Raw genomic sequence first — 23205 nt, 5'->3', positions numbered from 1 at the left:
GCCTGGCTACTGACCCAACCCTGGCTACCGACCCAACCGGGGAACGTGGAGCTGCAGCAGCCTTCTGTCTATGGGGCGACTGGATGTGAAGCTCCTGACCATCACCAGGGAGCTCTCACTTTCCTTCATCAAGATTCTCTGCTCCTCCTGAAAGGGTCTGGTGCCAATTTCCACCTTCACAAAATGAGACAGAGGTTTCCTAGTTAAACGTGATCAGTGTCTTGATGAAGAAATTATCAGGTGAGGACACCAACACTCGCCAGACGAGTATCCCAGACTCCACACAGCCGCCCCATGGATCTCACTGAGGAAGACAGATCAACGCATCCCAACTTGCCGACCAAGCGGGCTTCAGCCTGCCGCGTCGGTCCAGGCCAGCCCAGGCCCTCCCTGCGTATGGCAGGCGGTGGTGAGGAACGAAAGGCTAAAGAGGCTGGGGAAGTGGTGTGGCACGGCAGGCTTGACCAGGGGCCAGGACACTGCAGGTCAAACACGGTACAAGCCAGTTAAGTCTTGCACTACAGTTGTTGTAGGCTGGTGTTAATCAACCAAAAAGCCTCAGTGCTAAAAGTTGAATTTGCCTGAAGCTCTGCTCCCGCACCAGAGGCAGACCCACCCCTGTGGACCTCCTGGGTCCTGGGTGGTCTTTGCTTCCACTTTTGAGCCACCATCAGTTGGGCTCCCAGGTGTCACCTGTCGAGCAGCTCTGCTGGGTCCTCATGCCAATGCCCCACGGAAACACATCTCACTCCTCCCCAAAGGGAGCCTCGTTGAGGAACAGGGACTGCTGGAGCAGCTATAGGACCACCTCCAGCATCCATGGCCAGCCATCCCTCTCCCAGCTTCAGAAGCTGATTTAATTACTGAATTTGCATGAGGAAGACTTGGGCAGGTCAGGGCTTGCTTGGCGCTCTAAGCAGTGTCCTTGTCACCTGGTCATGGCATGAAAGAGCTGTTTGTAGTACCGGAGGAGCTGTTCCCCACCGCTGGGCAAGGCCAGCTCCCACGTGGAGACTGTCACTGTCACCAACCACTTCTCCACCTGCAAACACCTCCCAGGACTTCCCACCTGCTTTTCTTCATGTGAAGTTGCTAACTCCAGTGTGAAAGCACCTTAGGTGTTCTGGCTGTCTAGCACTCATCTCCAGCGCTAAGAAATCTTTGAAGCTAAAAAACCTAAAGATTAATTTCAGCAAGAGACGGTCTCAGGCTGCAAGTTACACGGCTAGAAATGAAGTCTCAAAATGCCCACGCACCTTTGATCTGAATTTAACACATCTCCAACCCTGACACTTGGACAGGGAGATGAAGATGGTCCCAGAGACCTGTACGGGGCTTCAAGCTCCAGCACAACATCTCCCCTTCCGAATCTCACCCCGGGATGTGGCTTTGCGTTGTGGCAAAGCTGCTGTGCTCGTTCTAAACCCACCTCCAGCCTCCCTTCCCAGGGAAACCACACACTATCGCTCCACTCGCCTAGATTTAACGATCGCGCAGCCACAGGGGAAGTCAGCTCCGGCGGCTGATCCAAAGGGAACGGTAACCACCGAGGGCAGGTCACCCCCCTAAACACATTTATTCTGCAGCTGAACACCCGGACTGGGAGCAGGGAGAGGGACTGCAAGTCTCAGCCGGGACGAGGCTGCTCTGCTGCAGCACTGACCTCCTCCTTGCATCCCAGAAAAAGTATCAGCGCTACAACGATTTTGTCAGGTTGATGACAACTGGTACGTCACTGGTGCTCTTTAGAGGCTGCAGAAGACACACCAACACCACAGCCGACGTGGCTGGCAGCAGCCTAGTTGGGTGCCGTGGCTACCCTCTCCCCTTCCCGCTGTGCCCCACCAGCTTTGGGATTCCCTGTGCTCCTGGGCACACACGGCTCCACGTCCCCCCACGCTGGCTGTTGTCCTCCCACCTGCCCTGCAGCAGTGCCACACGCGTGGGCACGGTGCCACCCGTGGGACCCCCCGTCTTGGACGAAAGGCACAGCACGTGCAGCACCTCGGCACGGACACATCGCAGCCGGTCCCTGCTTTGGGCACAGGCTTTCCATCAACCACGCATTCAACATCCAGTCCATCGCTCTGGAGCACTCGCTCCAGGAAAAGCATTGCAAGAAAGATCCCTCAGAGCAGCACTGGGAGCTCTGGGGCGCATCAACCTACTGCCTGGTACAGCGGTGATGACCACCCCTGGCAAAGAGAGCGTTTTTCAGCAGAGCAAAGCCTCCCCACCTGCCTCTCCCACCCCAGGAGCACGTCCGCAACCAGTACAACGTCACATGTCCACAACCAGTACAATGTCACACGCCCACCTGCCAAAGCATGCAGCTCTGCTTGCCGTACCCGACGCGCAGCCACCGCGTCGGACCAATGCAGATTCCATACACCTCACTGGTTTGAAGCCTTATGATTTTTGCATGGGAAGACATGAGAAAGCAGAATCCCGCGGGATGCCAGCCCCTCTGACCACCACAGTCTGGTTGGGGAGGAGACCCCAGCGTGTCCTGGTTTCAGCTCAGCCACCCCAGACCTTGACACCGAGTTCCCCCTCCCATCCCACCCAACACACGGTCACTTCACAGACTCGGTGTCAATTCAGCCTCGCTCCACCTCTTCCGCCACTGTTGCTCCCCTGGAAGGGGCAGGATGCATCCCACATCCCACATCCCGCATCCCACATCCCACATCCCACATCCCTTCCTGCACCGACACCGTATACATCTCCTTTCTGAAACAAACTCTCTGTGATCCCTTTTTAAGGCACAGAAACGGGCACCTCTACCGAGTGATTCACAGACACGTTCATCATTTCTCAGCTGCCTTATTGTAACAGCCTTTTCTCTGGCTTCCAGAAAGGCAGACTTGGCCCACCCGTACCATACCCATTGGCACGGATTCCGAACGTAATTTTCAACTGCGAGTGCCGCAGTAACATCTCCTGCACCTTCCTCCTCTGGCGAGGAGAGCCCCTGTAAACATTAACAAATTAACGCTATCGCCCTCTTTTAGATCGCTCCTTGGAACTATCTTCTGCTGCCTTCACTACAAGACGAGCAGCCGACGTGCCAAGGCTGCTCCTTGCAGCGTCATCGCGCTGTCCGGGGACGGCAAGCAGTGGCACAGGGCACCCCCGCCGCCCCGTGTGCCAGGACACAGCCCCCACCACCTGCACGGCGCAGAAGCCGAGCACCGTACGGCACCTGCCACATTTTCCTGACCTGTCGCCGTGGTTCTGGGCAACACCAACAATATGGAAATAAGAACAATGCCAAGCTGCAGGGGGCAAGGACGTGCCCAGACTGCCGGATGCTCCTCTCCAGAGAGGGCATCTAACGAGTCTTTTCTCCAGCCTCCACTTTCCCCAGTTTCGGGCAGCAGAAGGGAACCTCTCAGCCCATCTCCTACCACCCAGAGCACGTATCCACCTGAGTTACTGTACCTGAAGTACATTTTTTCTACATTTTTTCACGGAGACACCCAGGCAGCGGGCATTTCAGTCACAATTATCATCCAGCTCTCAAAGCACTCATAAAGGAAAACAATTTTACGCAGGACGTAGGCCCTGGTCCTGCAGAGGACGACGGTGCTGGCAGCCGCCGGTCGCTCTCCGTGCCGCGTCCGGGCTCACCTCAATCAGAAAGTCTCCCGTGCGAAGCCCCGCTCTCCAGGCGACACCTTCCACGTCCACCGATTCCAGGTACTGGAGCGCTGGGAAGGCTGGGGTTGGGGTGAACTCCTCGATTGGGGTTTCAGCTGCAAAACACAAAGAGAGAGAGATTGAGACTGCGGCAAAAAGAAAGCAGAAGGTGGACAAGAATGTCCAGGAGCCTTGGAAAATCTCCGTGTACTGGTTCAGAAGGAACACGTACGCAAGGCTCAGCTCAACACCAATGCAGCAACCAGAACTAATGCTACATCTCTCCAGTATTCATCAGCTTAGACCCTGAGATAGCCCCAGAGCCTCCTGGAGACGCGTGACTCCCAGAGTCACGCCTGTTCCCACAAGGTCCCTAAAGCCTCATCCATCTCTTGGTACCACAGACGAAACGAGAACATCATCTATGAAAGACACCAGGAGGGGAAGAACTCACTGCTTCTGTGTCTCTGTCTGAGTCAGCAGCTCCAGGCCTCTCTCGTAGCCAGCAGAGCAAAAGCCATGTGCACCATCCACCCGTGCTACTGCCGGCACGGCCCCCGCTTTCGCGCTCCAGAGCCTCGCTCATACCAGTCCTACAGGAGACTGTGAGCTCTGGAGCAGAGGGACACTTGTTGATGGACACCTACATTAGTCAGATGAACCCCATTCTTCATCGGTGAGGTTTTAATTGCATTTCTGGTTGGAAACCTGCTCCTGCCCCCAGAAGAACACCATTTGCAGGGAAGGGACCTTCTCAGATGGACCCGGGCAGCGCACTTACATTATCCAGCTCCAGCCCACCTTGCTTCACTGCCCGTGCAGGACAAAGGAATTTTGCCTGGGGGATGCCCAACTTAGAGCAGACAGGAGCTTGTGTGATGTGTGTTACCCTGTGTGATGTGACACAGGAACAAGCTTCCTTTGTTCATCAAGAGGAGACCACTGCAGATGTTCAGAAACATCAGATCCACTAAAGAAACAAAGCAGAAAGGCCACAGCTACTCTTCACACACTGGGCCAGACTCTGGTCACCTGAAACTACCAGTGGTACCCAGATGGGTTGCTGTCCCCTGCACAGTGTGTATCAACTGTGGCTGTTTCAGGGGCTGATCATGATTCTCCAAGAAGATTTTTATTTTCCCCTCTGTGTACTGCCAACAGACCTGCTGCCCGCGTACCTGCTTTAGTGTCTTGCTACACAAGACCGTAGCACTGGATCAGCGGGGACTTCACCAGGAGAACTTACATGGACTTATATGGACTATATGCCTGGAAACACCTGAAGAAGATCCAGGAGAAGCTCGAGACATCCCTTTTCTAATGGCATGCGATGTCCTTACTGGCTTTCACGTGTTAGCAGACAGATCCCAACAGCCTTTCCAAGGAAAGTGCTGCTCCGCGGCACTACGACACGCAGCCCCGTGCTTGTGTGGCCTTCCAGGGAGCAGCATCTCTAGGGTCATCCCAGCCCGACCTCCGCTTAGTGGCAGCCCCAGGACTCGGGAGGGGATTGTGCCACCTCTGGTGCCCTATGCTGTGCTGGCTTTGGAGCTGCTCTCAGCTGGCAGCAGCCCCAGAGATGAAGCTGAAGATGAGCCACCAGACACAGGAGCACTCACTAACTGGGGGGGTGGAGAGGTGAGGGTGCAATCCTGAAACCACCTGTGCCAGCTGACCTGTTCTCCCTGCCTGCGGAAACAGGAGACGATATCCCATAACGCCTGACTGCCACGGACAAAGAAAATTATTGACACATTAGGAGTAAGTGGCTGCAAACCCCAGACACAACAGATCCGACAGGTCTGCACTGTCCTGCAAGCGTAACACACACCGGAGGGTCAGCAAGAGGGTTTTATGATTCCCGGGCCAGCTGCTTTGCCCAAGGCGAGCTGGCAAATCCCACAGCGCGGCCGTTGGGCAGAAGTCTTCTGCAGCCACAGCGGCACAGCGCTCCTTCTGCTGAGCAGCAACTGCACCAACCGAAATCACCAGGAGGAGATGGGGCCAACATGCCTCTGTCTCGCCTAACGACGCAGCACCTGCCACGCACCAAAGGACATCGGTGCCCGAAACATCCACAACGGCACGGCACTGCTGCTGGCGCGGGGTCGCTTCGGAAGCGTGACGTGGAGCTTCTGGCACCGACGGTGTTGGTGCGGGTTGTCTCGGTCTGCTGCTCTACTCAGGCCGTGAGTTTAGGTCCCGCGGTGCTGACCGGGGTGCGTACGGGTTCCGGGGGTGTCGCACCGCGCCATGTCGTGTCGCTTTCTGGGAAGGGTGATGAACCAGGAGCGTGACGCAGGGCTGTGACCCAGCACCAGCACCAGCACCAGCGAGTCCCAGAGCCTGGCTGTGATGGCTCGTGCCGCCCTCCCTCGAGCAGAGCAATGCTCACGCGTGCAGGAGAGGAGGCAAAGCTGGTTGGTAAGAACTGCAGCCACGAGGCCACAGCTGCAGGAAACAGCTGGCTCAGGCGTGCGCAGAGCCCACGAACCCAAACCAGAGACACGCTCCCCAGCCCCGGCCGGGCTGGCGATTCCGGGGCCGGTGAACCGAAGGCTCTGCCTCGGGGCTTCTCAGTGGACCAACGGAGGTGGCTTTTTCTCACACCAGCCTTCACCCCCTGCAGGATTCACTGTCTCTTCTGCATTCAGGAGAGCCAGTGGTGAAAGGACACCTTTGTCAGGGCAGGGGCAGCTCCATGCAGGACGCACTGCAGGTTCCAGGCTACCTTTCTAAGGAATCAAACACCAAATGTCTTCTTTAGTGGCTGACGATGCCTCAACAGACCACCTGCCTCAGAGACATGCAACAAGCAAGCCAGGAAAACCCACGACTACCTCGTCTGGCACCACGCACGACAAGGGCCAGAGCCTTCAACAACGGTCCCTGTGGGTCCAGCCCTCACCCAGCTGACATGTGCAGAAACCATGATTGATTCTGGTTAGCAACACAGACCACGATGTTCTGTATCAGCAGCCCCAGGTCACTTACCCATCACTATCAGCAAAACAAGGTACTTTTTAAGAGTTGTGTCAAAACTCTAATGAAGCAGCAGATTTAACCCTAACGAAGCAGCAGATTTAACAACAGAGTCAGTGGATGGTCTTGTGCATACATCTCCTCTGATGTCAGGTCACTCCCGTAAACGTGACCTACATTCTCCTTCCTTTCCGTAAAACGTATAGACGCTGATTTTATACAGATAAAAGTATTTCCATCATTTACCATACTACTTCTAAATTATTTTATTTACGGTTTTTATGCAAGATTTTTTCTGCTATATCAAATAGCCATCAGCTAGCACCAGACCAAGACAAAGTTTGCCCGACAAGATGTTCATATGTGGAATGACCTGATTATGCTTAGAAGTTTTTATCAACAGCTTTCCGTGACTTCTTCCTTTGACAGAAGCTCGCTTAAGTGGCAAACAGTTGACAAGTCATCCTACCTATTTTTAGAAATGCCAATGTAACATCTGATTTCTCCAAATCCTTCAGGACTTCCCCAGTGCTAAATTCAACTCCTTGGATCAGTGTTGACCAGCAAGTTCTTTCAACAGTCTGAAATTCAAAGAACCACCAAGGTGACCTTGCTGCAGACTGCAGCTGCAGGACTAGGTGCCCATTAACTATGCCAGGTGCAGGCCCAGAAGGATACGAGGTTTAAGGTGAGAAAAACCTTGTGTATTGCCTGAACCTCTGAAAACGAGAAAAGGGGAGACTCTGGCTCTCTGAATGTCAAGTAAATTATTTATATAACGGTAATGAGACATAGGGTCTCTGTAGAATATCAGCATCACAAAACAGGAGCATCAGCATGACATGCCAGTACTGCCCTCTCATCGTAATTAAGTCAAGAAAAGGTTAAGTGGAAGTCCTGATCCCTGGGGAGGACAGAGTTGGACAGATGACAGTTTAATTGGTTTCCTGGCCAGCAGAAGGAGCCTGACGTGAGCGAACCTCGTTACGGCAGCGGCTCCGGCTATACCCGTCCCGCCGGGCTCACCCCGCTGCGATCCCACAACTCAGAAGCGCTGCCCCACGTTTCCCACCGCGGCGCTGACGGCAGCCTGTGACGGTGGAGAGATCCCAAATCACAGCTCAGAGAAGACTCATCTGAGAGAGAGTTCGAGGACGCATTTTTTGGATTGGTAATCAAAGATATGAACTGACAGGGAATACAGACAAAACGAACCCAGGAAAGCCAGCCTTTCAGCCCATTTTCTCACCTGCATTATGGATGTGTTACAGGAGGACTCCAGGCACACCATTTTCCATGGGCTGGAAGCCATGTATCTACAGTGACTGCATGCCACGATACACGGTTTGTAAAGTGTCACTAGTGCCTTAAAGATTCAGTAAACAAGAAAATGCATCCTGAAGTCAGCCCTCCATCCTCACGAAACGAATACTTGAAGCACAATTTAATGCAGGAGGGGAAAAATGTAGACAGAGGAAGCAACCAGCTCCCCCTGCTCCTGCCTGAGCCCCGGCACTCGCTCACGGGAACGAGAGAGAAGGGCTGGTAACACAAGAAAACGTAAACTCAAGCACCCCTTTTCCGTGCAGAGAACGAGGTCTGCAGGGTCAAGGGCTCCCGGGGTGTCCTGCGGCCCGGCCGGGCGGCGGATGGAGGACGGGACCCCCGGGTGTAGGTGCAATTCATGGATCCCCCACCTGCCTCAACTAACACGCAGCCTCAGGCACTACTGGGGGAACTTGCTGTTAACTGGAGCCTGAAACTGTGCTCCCTCGTTTGAGGACTCTGCCCTGCAGCTGCTTTTAGTTCTTTTTCAGCCAGATGTGCCAGGGCTGTGCTCATACCTGGTCGGTGCTGAGATCGCTCTGCACTTCACCACAAGGACCCGCACGGGGAGGAAACCCTCCGGCAATACACCGCAATTAAGACCTCCTGGGCCAGTGCCAGAGAAGTTGTACAACCAGCTCAGCTCCCGAAAGCCCAGCCCTGCCTCGCTCGTTAAGCCGGCGGGTACCGAGCACATCGTTGTAGACCAGACCAGACCAGACTGTTTCAGCTGGACTAGGTGATCCTTGTAGGTCTCTTCCGACTGCCTGGTCACTTCAGGGCTGACCAAAAGTTGAGGCACGTTGTTAAGGGTATTGTCCAAATGTCTCTTAAACACTGACGGGCTTGGGGCACGGACGACCTCTCTAGCAAGCCTGTTCCAGGGTTTCATCACCCTCTCAGTAAAGAAATGCTTCCGAAGGTGTTTCCTCAGAACAGAACAGAGCTAAATGAAATGTACGTTGACACCAACCCTACGGAGCACCTACAAACCCTCCACGTGCAGGAGACCTTGGTGGTGGGGATATCTCCTTCCAAACCACCAGTCTGCTGAAAGGGGCAGAAGCACCTCTGGACAGTAACGCTCTGACAAAGCCGAGGGGTGAACAGAAAACCCACCGCTATGGGAGAAGTCCTGACTGCCACCCCTGTCCCACGGCAGCCTGTCCAGCCCACGCGCCTGGTGCAGAAATCCCGTGTTCCTCTGGGTGTTCCTTCGGGTGACGGGCGATGGAGCTGCAGGGGACGCGGTGCTGCGCACGCTGCCGAGCACAACCACACGCAGACACGTGCCTGCAGACAGCACGCCCGTTACAACACCCCGGAGTCAGGGATGGCTCGGAGCAAACCTCCGGAGCGCTCCGCGCCTGCTCCTCCCTGAGCAGCCGGCTGTTGGAGGTGGTGGGCCAGTGCTGATAGGCGTGGAGTGGGCACCAACCTGGCACTGAGATGCTCCATCCATCTGTAGGGCTGTTCTGCTGACAGCCAGACCAGGGAGCAGGTGGGACACAGAGGGATGGTCAGAAGAACAGGTCTGCTTCATCGCCCTGATCTGGGCGGTGGTGACCAAGCACGGAGCTGCCCAGCAGACACCCCGGCCAACAGCCCCTGCCGCATCACTCACGTACCTTCGCCAGCTTCTTCCCAGTTCCTGACGCTCCCGTTTGCTGCCCCAGTTTCCTCCCAAATGCACAATCTGCCCACTCACCCCAGTTCTGCTACACCTGCACTCAAATCCGGTGTTTCCAAACCCACCTTGGCCTCACCTGGTATCACTGAGAGGTGACCCCCAAAGATCTCCAGCATTCCCTGTGCTACCTCTGAAGTTCGGCCCCTTCTGGCATCACCCCGCCTCACACCCCGATGAAATCCAGCCGCTCCTCCAAAGTGCTGCCTGTGGCTCCGTCAGCTCCCTCACTGCTGCCACGTCCAACCTCTCCCGCCATGTCCAGTCGTTCTCTGCCTCCGCTTCCGTCGGCTCACCCTCAGCCTGGCCAGCAGCCCGGCCACTGCCCGGCCCCAACACCAGCGACAACCAGAACGACCCACTGCGTCCAGAGCTGGCTGCAGCCTCGGTGGCGGAGGACACCGTGCTCCTTCCCCAGCCCGGGAATCCCGACCTCTCCTCCGACGGCGGCCCCGGGCACAGCACACCAGTCGCCACCAACGCCAGCTCAGACTGGACCCTCCAGAACACCGTTTCCAGATCAGAGCCCATGGGAAAGCTTTAGGTCAGAGGAACGTAACTTGGTGACAATTCACCCGTAAGCGCCTACCCAGGGAGGAAACAAAACCTACGCAGGCTCTTACCCAGCTGGCACGGGCGAAACTAAATCAAAAGGTCTGGAATTAAATTGCAAAAATTCTTGCTGGTAATGAGGTAAAATTTCCTGACGAGGAGCTCTGCTGTTCACTGCGGAAGCTCCTGACTTTGTAACTCGTCCCTCTCGAGGAGACACCGCGTGAACAGCCCAGCTCCGGTGTGCGGTTCCACCACGGCGGCCGTTTCCCGGCGTTGAGAACCCGCTGGCCGGGCGCTCTCCTGCAAGGACACAGCCTCAGCGGCACCCGGCAGCGGAGCAGCCCTGGCAGAGCCGGATCACCGGGACACCCCGTGTGGCTTCGAGAAACCCCTCAGCACCACAGGCGAAGGCCCTGCAGCACCCCAATCCTGCCCAGTGGCACAGGGGCACTGGCAGCTTCCCAGAAGCCACGGGGAGGGTCCCCGAGGGGTTGGCTCTGCCTCTGCCGCGCTGCCACTGCCGGGAGGCTGGTGCCGCTGCCAACACGCAGCGGCATCCTGAAGGGAGAGCCCCTGGCACGGAGCAGCTCAGCGGCACCTGCCACAGGCAGAAGCATGCCCAGACTGGCGGTAGGAAGTGCTCCTCGGGACCCGCTGCAGTAACCCCCTGCCCTGGTTCTGGCTCTTACAGATCCCAGTGGATCGTGCAGCAGGACGTGGGAATCCTGGGACCCTGGGCAGCCGAGAGGGCGAACCGCATCCCGGGGTGCATCGAACACAGCAGAACCAGTGGTCAGGAGAGTGGATTATCTGAGCAACCTGGTGTAGCGGAGGGTGTCCCTGCCCATGGCAGGGGGTTGGGACTGGATGATCTTTGAGGTCCCTTCCAACCCAAACCGTTCCGTGATTCCATGATTATCCCGCTGTATTTGGTGTTGGTGTGGCCTCACCCTGAGCACCGTGTGCAGTGCGGGGCTGCACCACCTGAGAAGGTCCTCGGGTGCGTCCAGAGGACGGAACAAAGATGGTGCGGGGCTGGAAGGCGCGTCCTGTGCGGAGCGGCTGAGGACTCGGGGTTGGTCTCGTTTGGAGAGAAGGAAGCTGAGGGGTGACCTCACGGCTCTCTACAGCTCCTGAGGAGGGGACATGGAGAGGGAGGTGCTGAGCTCTTCTCCCTGGGATCCGGGGACTGGACACATGGGAGTGGTTCAAAGCTGCATCAGGAGATGTTCAGACTTGACATCAGGAAACATTTCTTTACCAGGAGGGTGGTCACATACTGGAAGAGGCTTCCTGGAGAGGCGGTGGATGCCTCAAGCCTGCCAGTGTTTAAGAGGCATTTGGACAATGCCCTTAATAACATGCTTTAACTTTTGGCCTTTAATTAGTCAGGCAGTTGGACTAGATGATTGTCGTAGGTCCCTTCCAACTGAAAATATTCTGTTCTATTCTTTGCAAATACTGCTTTTCTTGGACAAGTTACCTTTATTACCAGCCAAGCTTAGCAGTGAAAAATATGAGAAGTTAATTCAAGCAGAGTAAGTTATTGAGATCCCAGTTACTTCACCAGAAACACATCTACAGAGTGACAAATAAAATAATTCCGTAGCTGCCTTGGTACTTCTCACGTAAAACCCTGCAGGCACGTCCCAGTTCAGGGCGAGGGCAGGGAGCCACATGCCGCGGCTCAGACACCCGGAGCACTGGAGCAGCAGGTACCTGCTCGCAGCCGGGGGGTCGACAGGCAACAGGCTGGGATGGAGCATGTGTATTCGGGGGCGGGAGAAGAGGGGTACTGCAGCAGTTATTTAAAATCACGTTCTGAATTTTTTAATTTCTAAGACCACTGCAAAAGGTGTGTCATAAGCAGCATGTGCCATGTCTAGACTCTTCTGGGCCTTGTTCCTAGTTTTCCACCAGATCTCCATCATGCAGACACCACCTTAACACCGATGACAGACCTGGTGTTTGATGTGCTCTGTCCGAACACCTCCAGCCCCAATTTCTGTCCATCCTGAGGGTCACGAAGTGTCACAGCGCTCCTCTGCACGACAGTCAAGTTCCAAAAAACATTGGTGAGCTCCTTCCATTTCCGCGAAACTTCATGATATCAGCATTGCGTCCCGAAACTTGCCGCAGGGCTTTAGGACAACCTCCCCTCTGCCCCAGACCAGCAGCAAGATCCTCCAGCTTTGTGCGCGCCTCCCTTGCGCGGTCCTCCTGGTGTGCCCAGGGCTGTGCGGGGCGGGAGCTGCGGCTGTTGGGGAGCCCAGAGGTCAGCGAGACCCAGCACTGGGCACCGCATGGCACCACTGCTCAGCCTGCAGAGCCTTCGGAGCCTGAGCTGGGCAGGAAACGAAACTAAAACTCCCTCAAATGATCCACTGATTGCTACAGATCCAGGCCAGTTCTGTGCTTGGGTGGTCGGAAAGCCATTGAAAAAAAAAAAAATTCAGGCAATGGCTTTAAACTGAGAGAGGGGAGATTTCCATGAGATCTAAGGAAGAAATTCTTCCCTCTGAGGGTGGTGAGGCACTGGCACAGGTTGCCCAGAGAAGCTGTGGCTGCCCCATCCCTGGAAGTGTTGCAGGCCAGGTTGGATGGGGCTTTGGGCAACCTGGTGTAGTGGAGGGTGTCCCTGCCCATGGCAGGGGGGTTGGAACTGGATGATCTTTGAGGTCCCTTCCAACCCAAACCATTCCATGATTCTGTGATTCTATGAACACCGAGTTCACCCGAGATCTGCCCCGTTAACTGCCATGCCGGCTGTCCTGGCTGGTCTTTGCACAAAGAGGTGTGAACACAAACATCAGACGCTGAACATCAAACTTCAACCTTCCTGCGGAGAAAATGCAGCCGAAAACCGGTGGGAGGGACGCAGGAGGGACCGGGCTGCCCGTCGGGAGCTCGCCCCGCGATGGCTGCTTGGGCTGCCAGGGCAGGGCTGGCAGCTGTGTGGTCACAGTGCCCGGTTCTCCTGCGACACTGAACGTGAGACGCTCCCAGGGAGCGCTCTGGAGCAATGGCGGGGCTGGAGACAGCGATGGCTGCCCGGGCCCTGCTGCAGCCAGGCTGGTCTGTATCCCACCATCGCCATCACGGTCCCACACGCCAGCGCTGTGGGCACGAGCTGTGACCAGCTGGTTCCACACGGTGCTCCTCATGGCACGGCTCAAACACCAGGGCCAACGCTGGGCACAGCAGGGACACCGAGGGGCACTGACTGGCACAGAGGGGCATGGAGGGGCACAGGAGAGGCATTGAGGGGCTTTGAAGGGGCAAAAAGGGGCATTGAGGGGCACTGAGGGGGCACAAAGGGGCATTGAGGCGCACAGAGGCCATGGTGGGCAGGTGAACACCAGGAGGTCTCGGGGCTGGTAGGGAGGCCATGGTGCCGGGGCAGACGAAGTGCCAAGGGCACTTGCTCCAGGGAGCAGCAGGAGCTGGGAGGTGTGGTGAGCTGGGCAGAAACCTGGAGAGCAAGTCTGCGTTCTGCATCAAGGCAGGCGCAGCTGGTAAAGCTGGTGAAGTGCTTGCTTGGCTGGAGGACCGGGGGTCGTGGGGCGGAATAAAAAGCCGACATCACTTTGGAAAGCAGCAGGAGCAAACCCAGCCCCACGGTGGGTCACTACAGCATCATCTTCCCAACAGTGTGTGGGACCAGCTGCTTCAGGAGATACACGAATCACGGGAAGCCATCACCTTGGGGAACTTTGTGAACCACCTGCCCCGTCTGGCAACTTCTCCCCAAATGAAGGTGACAAAAGAAAGCTCACACCCCCGAAGCAAGGAGCTAGACCCATCTCCTTTTCTTTTTCAAAACATCGGTTGTATTATTGGCAACATCCTTGCTATTCGTATTATTTACTCCTTTCTTAGAGAGTAAATTCCCAAGTCAAGGACTGTGCGTCCTTCTACTGCTTCCACAGAACCCACCATATCCAGGTGTCAATGAGCATTAATTGGCCCAGGAACAATATTCCTCTGCCCAAGGAACTGGTGGCAGGGATTTGCTGAGACCATGCGAGGTGCCATCACTGTATCAGCCGCAACAACCACTATTCACAGGGATGGTCCCAGGAATTATGTATGAATATTTTATGAATCATATTACTAAATAGCTAGTGCCTGATCTGTGATCAGGTTAGCCAGGAAGAGAGAGGTTGCTCCAGTCCAGGCGCAGAAGACTGGTTGAGTTCAGGATATTACAAGCCAAGAACTATCATCATTTTGAGGACAGATCTACCATTTGTGTACGGATGGTCTCTCTGGGCCAAGAAATGAAGAAGTGAATCCACCTGCTCATCACTTTCTGACATACTGGTGAGTGAAGGGGCTGCTACAGCCCTTCCCATCTGCTCCAGATGATTCTCTAAGGCAATGGCTGCAGGCAAGTCCCATGTCCGAAAGCTGCAGCTCATCTCCAGCAGGGACCAGGAGACAACAACCTTTGTCCAAATTCTCAGTTGGATTGACTGGGACATCACCTCCTCCTGATACTGGACAGAGGCGGAGACGGGACGGGCTGGGAAGGACTGGCTCTCCGGGGTGGTGGGCAGCGATCTCCGCCAGGGGTGCAGCTGATGGGCAGCTCACGCAGACGGGCAAATTTGGGCTTGGCAAAGAATCAGCCCTCAGCAAGGCTGGTAGAAGCCATGCAAGATTTTCAGCATCCTCTGCAGCACGAAGTGCAGTTCCCTGTGAGGACCATCCCTCTGAGTCCCACTTAATAACCAGCTCCCTCCCTCTGCAGGACTTTGCTGATGCTCTAGACCTCCCGCTTTCAGACCCCTTCTCCAGCTCACCCCACGAGCCCTGCACAGAGCATCTAAACGAAGCGTGAGCAGCGGTGACACCGACGGGGCCAAGACAAAGAGTCTCAGCCTCTTTCCAGCTTAAACCCCGCCAGGCTGAGTGGCTGGGAAATACGGGGGCGGCTCGGAGCCACAACAGTCACCTCTCTGTCAAGAGGACGCTGCTCCCCAAGGGGCATCAGCAGACTCGCCAGCACCCCCGTCCCAGATGGCAGCAGGACAGACCATGCCCACCCTGCGAGGGTTTCCATGCCACAGCCCCCCGCAGCCACGCGCTGCTCAGTGTCCCCTGCAGCAATGCCGGGCTGCGAGTCCGTGAGCCAGACCCAAGTCCCACACAGCCTCACGCCCACTGTTCAACCCGCTCCAAGCCCTCTCTCTCAGCCTCAGCAGACAAAGGAAAATACAGAGCCTACCAATGTTAGGAGGGCAAACATGAAAATAGAAAGGAAAAAGGAAACAGGATGAAATTTATCCCATTTTTCCTAACACAATAGCTGCAAGTCTGATATGGCAAAAAAATGGATGCCATTTTGAGTCCTGAAGTTTCACTTCACGTTACACAGACCGATGTGAGCAGCACACGGACAGACACGTATGTCACATGTATAGGGAAGGGGAGAGAAAGGGGAGGAAGAGGCAGCAACCATATTCCGCCAGGAACGCACACACACCCACGGGCACACAGAGCCCTTTCGCAATACGGACAGAACAAAGACGATTCAGGGATCCCCACAGAAAATCACCCCCAAGATTAAAGCCCAAATCAGAACCATCTTCAGCCACGCTGAGGTCCGAGAAAGGAGCAGCACTGCCAAAGGAACTGGCAGCCGCCGGTTTGTGCTGTCCCTCCTGCATCCGGCACCCCACATGCAGGGAAGGGACGGAAGCATGCACCGCTGTGCCTCCGCTTCCAGCAGCTGCATTCCCGAGCCCCCTGAGCCCCTCCCCAGCCTTCAGGCTGGAACTGCCGGAGAGAGGACCCTCCAGCCGGAGGAGAACCTGCCTCCGGACCACAGGGGCTGAAGCCCCTTTCCTATGTGAACATGGGTACCTTCATTACCAGTCCCCAAGGGACTCTTTTTTTTGAGCAAAAAGATCAGTTCCCGGCAAGAGGAGCCACAGGAAAAACCTGGTGCAAGGTGCCAGCTGCACGGGCACAGGTGCCCCGGGGCTGCGCAGGGAACGAAGCATGGCAGCACGGGGACGAAGGTGGGGTGGCAGCTGCAGGACACACGTGTGCTGGTTTGCCCTCATGCTGGGGCTGAACCCCACCACAGCCAGGGCCCCCAGGAGAAGGATCCCCAACTCTGTGCAGCCAAAGTATAGTGAAATACTTCAAGCATTTAAAAAAAAAAAAAGAAAAAAGCGCCACGGAGGACCCGGGCCCTGCCCCGCGGGGCTCACCTCTGCGCCTGACACGGAGCACATGCACTTCACACGCCCAGCAAACACGCAGAAGCGAAAACTCCTGCAAATGCAAAGCCACCACCAGCAGCACCTGCACCAGAGCGACGCCCCAGAAGGTGCCAGAGATGCACGTTTGCCAGAAATGGCGTTTTCGGTACAACGCACGTAACCGGAGACGAGCTGCGCTCGCCGCCGGAGAAGAAGGGAGTCCCCTCCGAGACCCCGCTGCACCGGGGCTCGCCGGCTGCGCGGCGCGGCCGGGGAAACGGGGACGCGAGCGGCAGCCCGAGCGAGGAGAAGGAGCTTTCCCCCCGCCCCGGACCCGGCGAAAGAAGCAGCCCTTACCTTTGGCCCCTCGCAACACAAACCCGAATCCCTCATGCTCCCTCTTCTGCAGCACGGCCGTCTTCTCCTCAATGATGTAGTCACTGGGCAGGAAAGAGCACAAGAGAATGACGCTGGGGTTAGATTTCAGCACCATGCTGCCGGGCGGGGGTGGCCTTTGTGCCTGCGACAAGGAGACCTCTTCTCATCCACCGTTTCATCTCAGCAGGGAGTTGGGCACAATCCGCTTCCCTCCCTCCCTCGCCCGGAGTCAGAACAAAAAGACGAAAAGCCACTTTCCCTCAGCGCGGGGGCGGAGGAAAAGCCCCGGCTGCCGGGATGTGCCGGGATGTGCCGGGATCTCCCTCCTGCCCACGGCCCCTGCTCAGCCGCCTGCACCCGCATGCGGAGTCACGGGTCCCGCTCGGGGCTTCCCCCGGAACGCTGCCCTTGGCGTGCGGCCGGAGCGCGGAGCCCGGGCGGGGGGGTGCGGGGGGGGCAGGCAGCCATCCATCAGGGAAGCAGCGCGCTCAGACTTCCCGGTTGCCTCCCGGCTGCAAAAATTCAGCCGCCTGACAAAAGGAGAGGAGCCTCCTTGGCGAGTTCCCCGGGAGGGAGAAGCGCGGAGTTCACAGCCTCATCCCAGCGCTCCGCTCTGCGCTCAGAATCCCCCCCCGCGTTGCCAAGGAACGCTCTGGCACTGGCGGGGGGGGGGACACACGCATCGCATTGTCCCAGTTTAACCCAGCCGCTCCCGCCGCCCTCCGCCGCGGCCGGACGGGAGGAACGGGGGAGAAAACCCGGGCGGGGGGCGGCCCCGCACGGCCTCGGCCGCCGCAGACCCTCCCGCCGCGGGGGGCGGGGGGCGGGGGGGGGATTCTCCCGGCGAACGGGAGCGGGAGCGCAGCCCCGCAAACCCCTCCCCGCCGAGCCGCAGGGCCGGCGGCAGAGCGGCGCCCGGCGGCGGCCTCGCTCCCTCCCGGCGCCGCGGGAAGGGGCTCCGCGCACCCGGCGCCCCCCCGGAGAGGAGCCCCCCGCCCCGAGCACCTGCGGCCACCCCGGGGTGGGTGGGGTGGGGGGGGAGCTGTGCCCGGCGCGCAGCAGCGCGGAACAAAGACCCGCGCCCCGCGCAGCCCCGCGCAGCCCCGCGCAGCCCCGGGCGCGCAGGGGGCGGCGGCGGCTGCACACACCGCGCCGCGGTACGAGGTGCCCCAACGCCCGCCGTGCCGCCGCCGCGGGCACGAACCCCCCGACCGGCACACGGTCCCGCCGGGCGCGGCCCTGCGGGTGACGGGCTCACCCGCTCCGGCAGCCGGGGACACCCTCCATCCCGGGCCGGGACACCCTCCATCCCGCGCCGGGACACCCTCCATCCCGGGCCGGGGACACCCTCCATCCCGGGCCGGGGACACCCTCCATCCCGGGCCGGGACACCCTCCATCCCGGGCCGGGACACCCTCCATCCCGGGCCAGGACAGACCTCTACCTCGGCCAGCGGCAGCTTCCCCTGCCAGGGCTCCGTTTACAGGCATCCCAGTCCCTTTCTGGGGAGCACTTGGGTGGTTCTGCCATTAACACCACTACAGTATCCAGCTCCTGGCAAGAGGGATAGAAATATCCCTTTGTTTTCCAGACCAAGGTGATCACAGAAGTCGATACGTGCAATGGCTGCAGGTATCGACGCACCCCGGAGACGTACAACCGACATCGTCCACAGAAACTAACACAACACACACAATCACAGAATCCCAGAATGTCAGGGACTGGAAGGGACCTCAAAGGGTCATCTTGTCCAATCCCCCTGCCAGAGCAGGACCACCTAGACCAGATCACACAAGAATGGCCCGACCCTCTTCAACATCTTTGTCGGTGACGTGGACAGTGGCATGGAGTGCACCCTCAGCAAGTTCGCCGATGACACCAAGCTGTGTGGTGCCGTTGACACGCTGGAAGGGAGGGATGCCATCCAGAGGGACCTTGACAGGCTGGAGAGGTGGGCCCGTACCAACCTCATGAAGTTTAACCAGGCCAAATGCAAGGTCCTACATCTGGGTCGTGGCAATCCCAGGCATAAATACAGACTGGGTGGTGATTGGATCGAGAGCAGCCCTGAGGAGAAGGACTTGGGAGTACTGGTGGACGAGAAGCTCAATATGAGCCGGCAATGTGCTCTTGCGGCCCAGAAGGCCAACCGCGTCCTGGGCTGCATCAAGAGGAGTGTGGCCAGCAGGGTCGAGGGAGGTGATTCTCCCCCTCTACTCTGCCCTCGTGAGACCTCACTTGGAGTACTTGCGTCCAGTTCTGGAGCCCCCAACATAAGAAGGACATGGACCAGTTGGAGAGGGTCCAGAGGAGGGCCACAAAGATGATAAGAGGGCTGGAGCACCTTTCCTATGAGGACAGGCTGAAAGAGTTGGGGCTGTTCAGCCTGGAGAAGAGGAGGCTCCGGGGTGACCTTATAGCGGTCTTCCAGTACCTCAAGGGGGCCTACAGGAAAGATGGGGAGAGGCTGTTCAGGAGGGCCAGTTATGATAGGACAAGGGGTAATGGTTTTAAAATAGAGGGAGGTAGGTTCAGGTTGGATATTAGGAAAAAATTTTTACTATGAGAGTGGTAGAACACTGGAACAGGTTGCCCAGAGAGGTGGTGGATGCTCCATCCCTGGAGACGTTCAAGGCCAGGTTGGACAAGGCCCTGAGCAACCTGATCTAGTTGGAGATATCCCTGTTCCTTGCAGGGGGGTTGGACTAGATGACCTTTGAAGGTCCCTTCCAGCCCTAACCATTCTATGATTCTATGATTCTAAGAACGCATCCCGGCGGGTTTGGAACATCTCCAGAGAAGGAGACTCCACAACCTCTCTGGGCAGCCTGTTCCAGTGCTCTGTTCCCCTTACTGGGAAGAAGTTCTTCCTCATGTTTAAGCGGAACCTCCCATGTTCCAGCTGAGATCCATTTCCCCTTGTCCTATCGTTGGATGCCAATGAGAAGAGCCTGGATTCCCTGGACCTCCCTGACAGGTCACTCTGTGCTCTAATTTTGGCCATGCTTAGGCATGAGCCATGAAAAAACAGAGTGTCTATCAAAGCAGTGACTTCATGCGACGAAGTACCTCGACGCGGATAAACTTGAACAAAACTATGTGAACTGCTTTGAAGGAGGCGGCTGTGTCACACAGTCGTCCCTTTACGTCACATTTTCAACACGTTGCCTGTCTTTCAAAAGCAGAGTTGGTTATGCATATGCTCCTCAAAACACGTAAAAGTCTCCCCTCTACAACAAAATCCTCTCCTCCAAGTGTGGAGCGTCCTGCTGGAAACAGATTCATAACTACCATGCCCAGAAGAGGTCACGATGGTAACATAATCCTCCCGTCCATGTTACAAGAGCCAGACAACCTTGAACTGTGATTCCTGTATCAAAGAAGCTGTGGCTGCCCCATCCCTGGAAGTGTTCCAGGCCAGGTTGGATGGGGCTTTGGGCAACCTGGTGTAGTGAAGGGTGTCCCTGCCCATGGCAGGGGGGTTGGAACTGGATGATCTTTGAGGTCCATTCCAACCCAAACCGTTCTGTGATTCTGCAATAAGCCTTTATCATCTATCAATAACCCTTTATCTTCTATTTGAACTATGACTTACCTTTTAGGAAGAGAGCTAGACCTAACACATTTCGCATCCACAGGAATATTCCCTCTTTCCCATATGACATGTCAATCCCTTGTAGATGACCTGGGCCACTTCTTAACCCCATACCAAGAGCAAATTCTGCCACCTCTACCAGAATGTGTTTTTGCGCACGCATATGCAAGAGAAAGAGAGAGAAGGAAAGAGAAACAAATGTTTACGTACAAAATCATGATTTCCATTTACCTGGAGGTGGGCTGAAGTGCCACATTAGTCCTGCTGCGATGGCTTTGTCCATGAGAAAGTGAGGAATCCACGACGAAAGAAAATTCTGTACCTCTAATTCTTCCCATAGGACCTCTGTGGTCGTTTCATCCACATGATAAACTGAAGGAACTCTTGACAAAACTTCTCGTTCCCTGCACAAGCACAGTTTCACCCAGCACCCCCCACCAACCCTCCTCTGCCGAGGTCTCCTGCAATAATGTAAGCCTTGAAGTAAGTTCATCCTGCTGCTGCTCTTACCCAAAGTCATTCCGCACAAAGAGCATTTGATTCTTTCCACCACCTGCGAATTATCCCTCCTTCTACCAACAAAATGCCAAGAAGTACCTTAATTCAAAAACCTAAACCTGTCAGAAACAACAGGAAAACTCCCCAACACACCACTTTCTGTCCCTGAACACTCCAGAAGTAGGTATGTAGAGCTACCTGTGGGATTTTTAGAAACGTTGGACATTTATTAGTTTTAGCTCACTCTCTTCCACTGGGATTTATCAAGCTGGACTCGCAAGAGGGATCTTGCAAGAGCACTGCCGGTGTTAAGTCCCTCCAGAACCTGCAAACCCATTGCCTGTTGCCATCCAGCTCTACAGGCACCTACAAGTCCTCAGGTTCATGACTGACTACGGTAGATCCTCTGGACACCTTCACGTTTGGATATAACCACACTAATTAGTGCTACAGATAGATGCAAATAAAAAGTGAAATACAAAGTCCCAGCATTTTTGTGACCTAGAATTGTGGTGGAGTGGAGAGACACCTGAGATGCCACTGATGGGCACTGCTGGAGAAAAAGCAATAAAAACCAGCCTGGGGAAGGAGATGAAGCAGGGTAATCAAAGGCCTGTGATAGTGTCATACTGAAAAAAATAACCTGAATTACTCTTTTTTTTTTATTTTTGTCTAAATAAAAATGGGAACTTTCAAAAAATAAGATGTAGTAGCGAGTTATTTTAAGGTATCAGAGAAAGATTAAGTGAAAGAAGCAGACGAGTTAATGTAACGATAACTGAGGCATCAGAGCACGGCTCTCCAGAGCTGCTCCTCAAGATGACACGAGGTCTACCTGACCGTCTCGGTCCTGCAGGGCTGAGTGTCAGACCTTCTGCTGGCTTGTCTTTTGTTGAAATCAAATTAAAGACAGTTAATGCACGTGATGCTTGACTAGGGCAAATTATTTTAGTAACTTTGTGACTCTTTAGAGGGACAAAACTAACAGATCTATCAAATGAACAATTAAAAAACCAGCATGGTTACGGCTGTACTAAATAGCTACAGCTGACTCCTGTAACACCATCACAGCCAAGATAAGCTCTGACCCTGAAGTGAAAAACCAGCAGTTAGAGGAATTAGAGGGTTTTTTTGATTGTGTGGGCCTGGTGATGTTCCCTGGAAGTGCCCAGGCAGCCAGTGGAAAGCATCTGGCATCCACGATGGGTTGTCTCCGAGAGCTTGCAAGGGATGCATGACACTCCAGAAGATCTGCAAAAGGGCTGATGCTCATCTTTAAAAACAGGCAGTAGAAAGATCAAAGGAAGTATAAACCGAAGCAACTCATCTTTAATTCCCAGGAAAATCCTCTAACAACCAACACAACTGTTTAATAAAACATCTAGAAGAAAAGGAGGTTATAAATACCGGGTGGCATGGATTTGAAAGAACTGATTGTGCTAAATGAACCTAATTTCTGTTTGAACATAATAGGTCTCCTGAAGATGGGAAAGGCAGTTCTGTGAGATATATCTTGATGTCAGCTAAGCATTCTGAAGCTCCCACAAGGCATTCCCACAAAAACCATGGGGAACATGAACTACTGCAAGGTAAACAGCTGGTTTGACGCATTTTTCACTATTGAACTGGAAGCATGTATCAAGTGGGATTTCGCAGGGGTCTGTCTTGGGACAAGCTCAATGCTCTCACCAATGACTAGGATGTAACAGAGAGTAAACTTAAATATGCAGAAGATCCCATCTGAGAGGACAGAAGCACGTTGGAAGAGCGGATTTGGATTCACATGGTGCTACCACTGGAGAAATGGTCTGAAAAATACCAGAGCAAAAAGGAAAAGTGCAAGGTACCGCAGCCAGGAACCATGAAAAGAAAACCAGAAGATGGAGGAGGACTGGCTGGGCAGGTAGCTGGCACGAGAGGCCAGGAAGACCATCCTGGACTCATCATCATCAGCAGCAGCGTCCCACTTTTGTAAGAAAGGGATGACAGATTGACTGGGGATGTATCAACAGGAGCGCTGTCTAAGACCTGAAATAATCCTCCTGCCCTACCCCGTGCTGCAGTAGCCTTGGGAGTCATCAAGTTAAACGTGGGCGTCTATAAAACAAGCACCTACAGTGAGCAAGTCGCTCTGGGCTCCTTTTAGACTCAATGGAGAAGCTAATCAGTGAAGTCAATGGAGCTGTGATTCATCCCCTGCTGAAATGACCGCCTACATTTTGTCAAATGAATGGCACCCCTGGCTCCACTGACTGCACACATCTGTATCAAGTCCCAGGGTGAGCCGGGGCGATGAGCTCAGACACCTACATGGCAGACACCTACAACGA

At 55.4% G+C, this 23205-nt stretch overlaps 1 protein-coding gene across 2 annotated transcripts in view; it reads right to left on the bottom strand.

Moving 5' to 3' along the window:
- Positions 1-23205, bottom strand: part of SHANK3 (SH3 and multiple ankyrin repeat domains 3) — a 343838-nt gene that overhangs the window by 66145 nt on the left and 254488 nt on the right. For both annotated transcript variants that reach the window (XM_086609695.1, XM_086609696.1), the window contains exons 14-15: positions 16762-16844; positions 3634-3758 (exon numbers count right to left, since the gene is read on the bottom strand). In XM_086609695.1, the coding sequence (XP_086465821.1) occupies positions 3634-3758; positions 16762-16844 (208 nt within the window). The remainder of the gene's footprint in view (positions 1-3633; positions 3759-16761; positions 16845-23205) is intronic.

Source organism: Tauraco erythrolophus, chromosome 4, assembly GCF_009769465.1.
Source record: "Tauraco erythrolophus isolate bTauEry1 chromosome 4, bTauEry1.pri, whole genome shotgun sequence".
NCBI lineage: Eukaryota > Metazoa > Chordata > Aves > Musophagiformes > Musophagidae > Tauraco > Tauraco erythrolophus.
The sequence above is the reverse complement of the archived record's forward strand: the minus strand, read 5'-3'. Positions and strand labels throughout refer to the sequence as shown.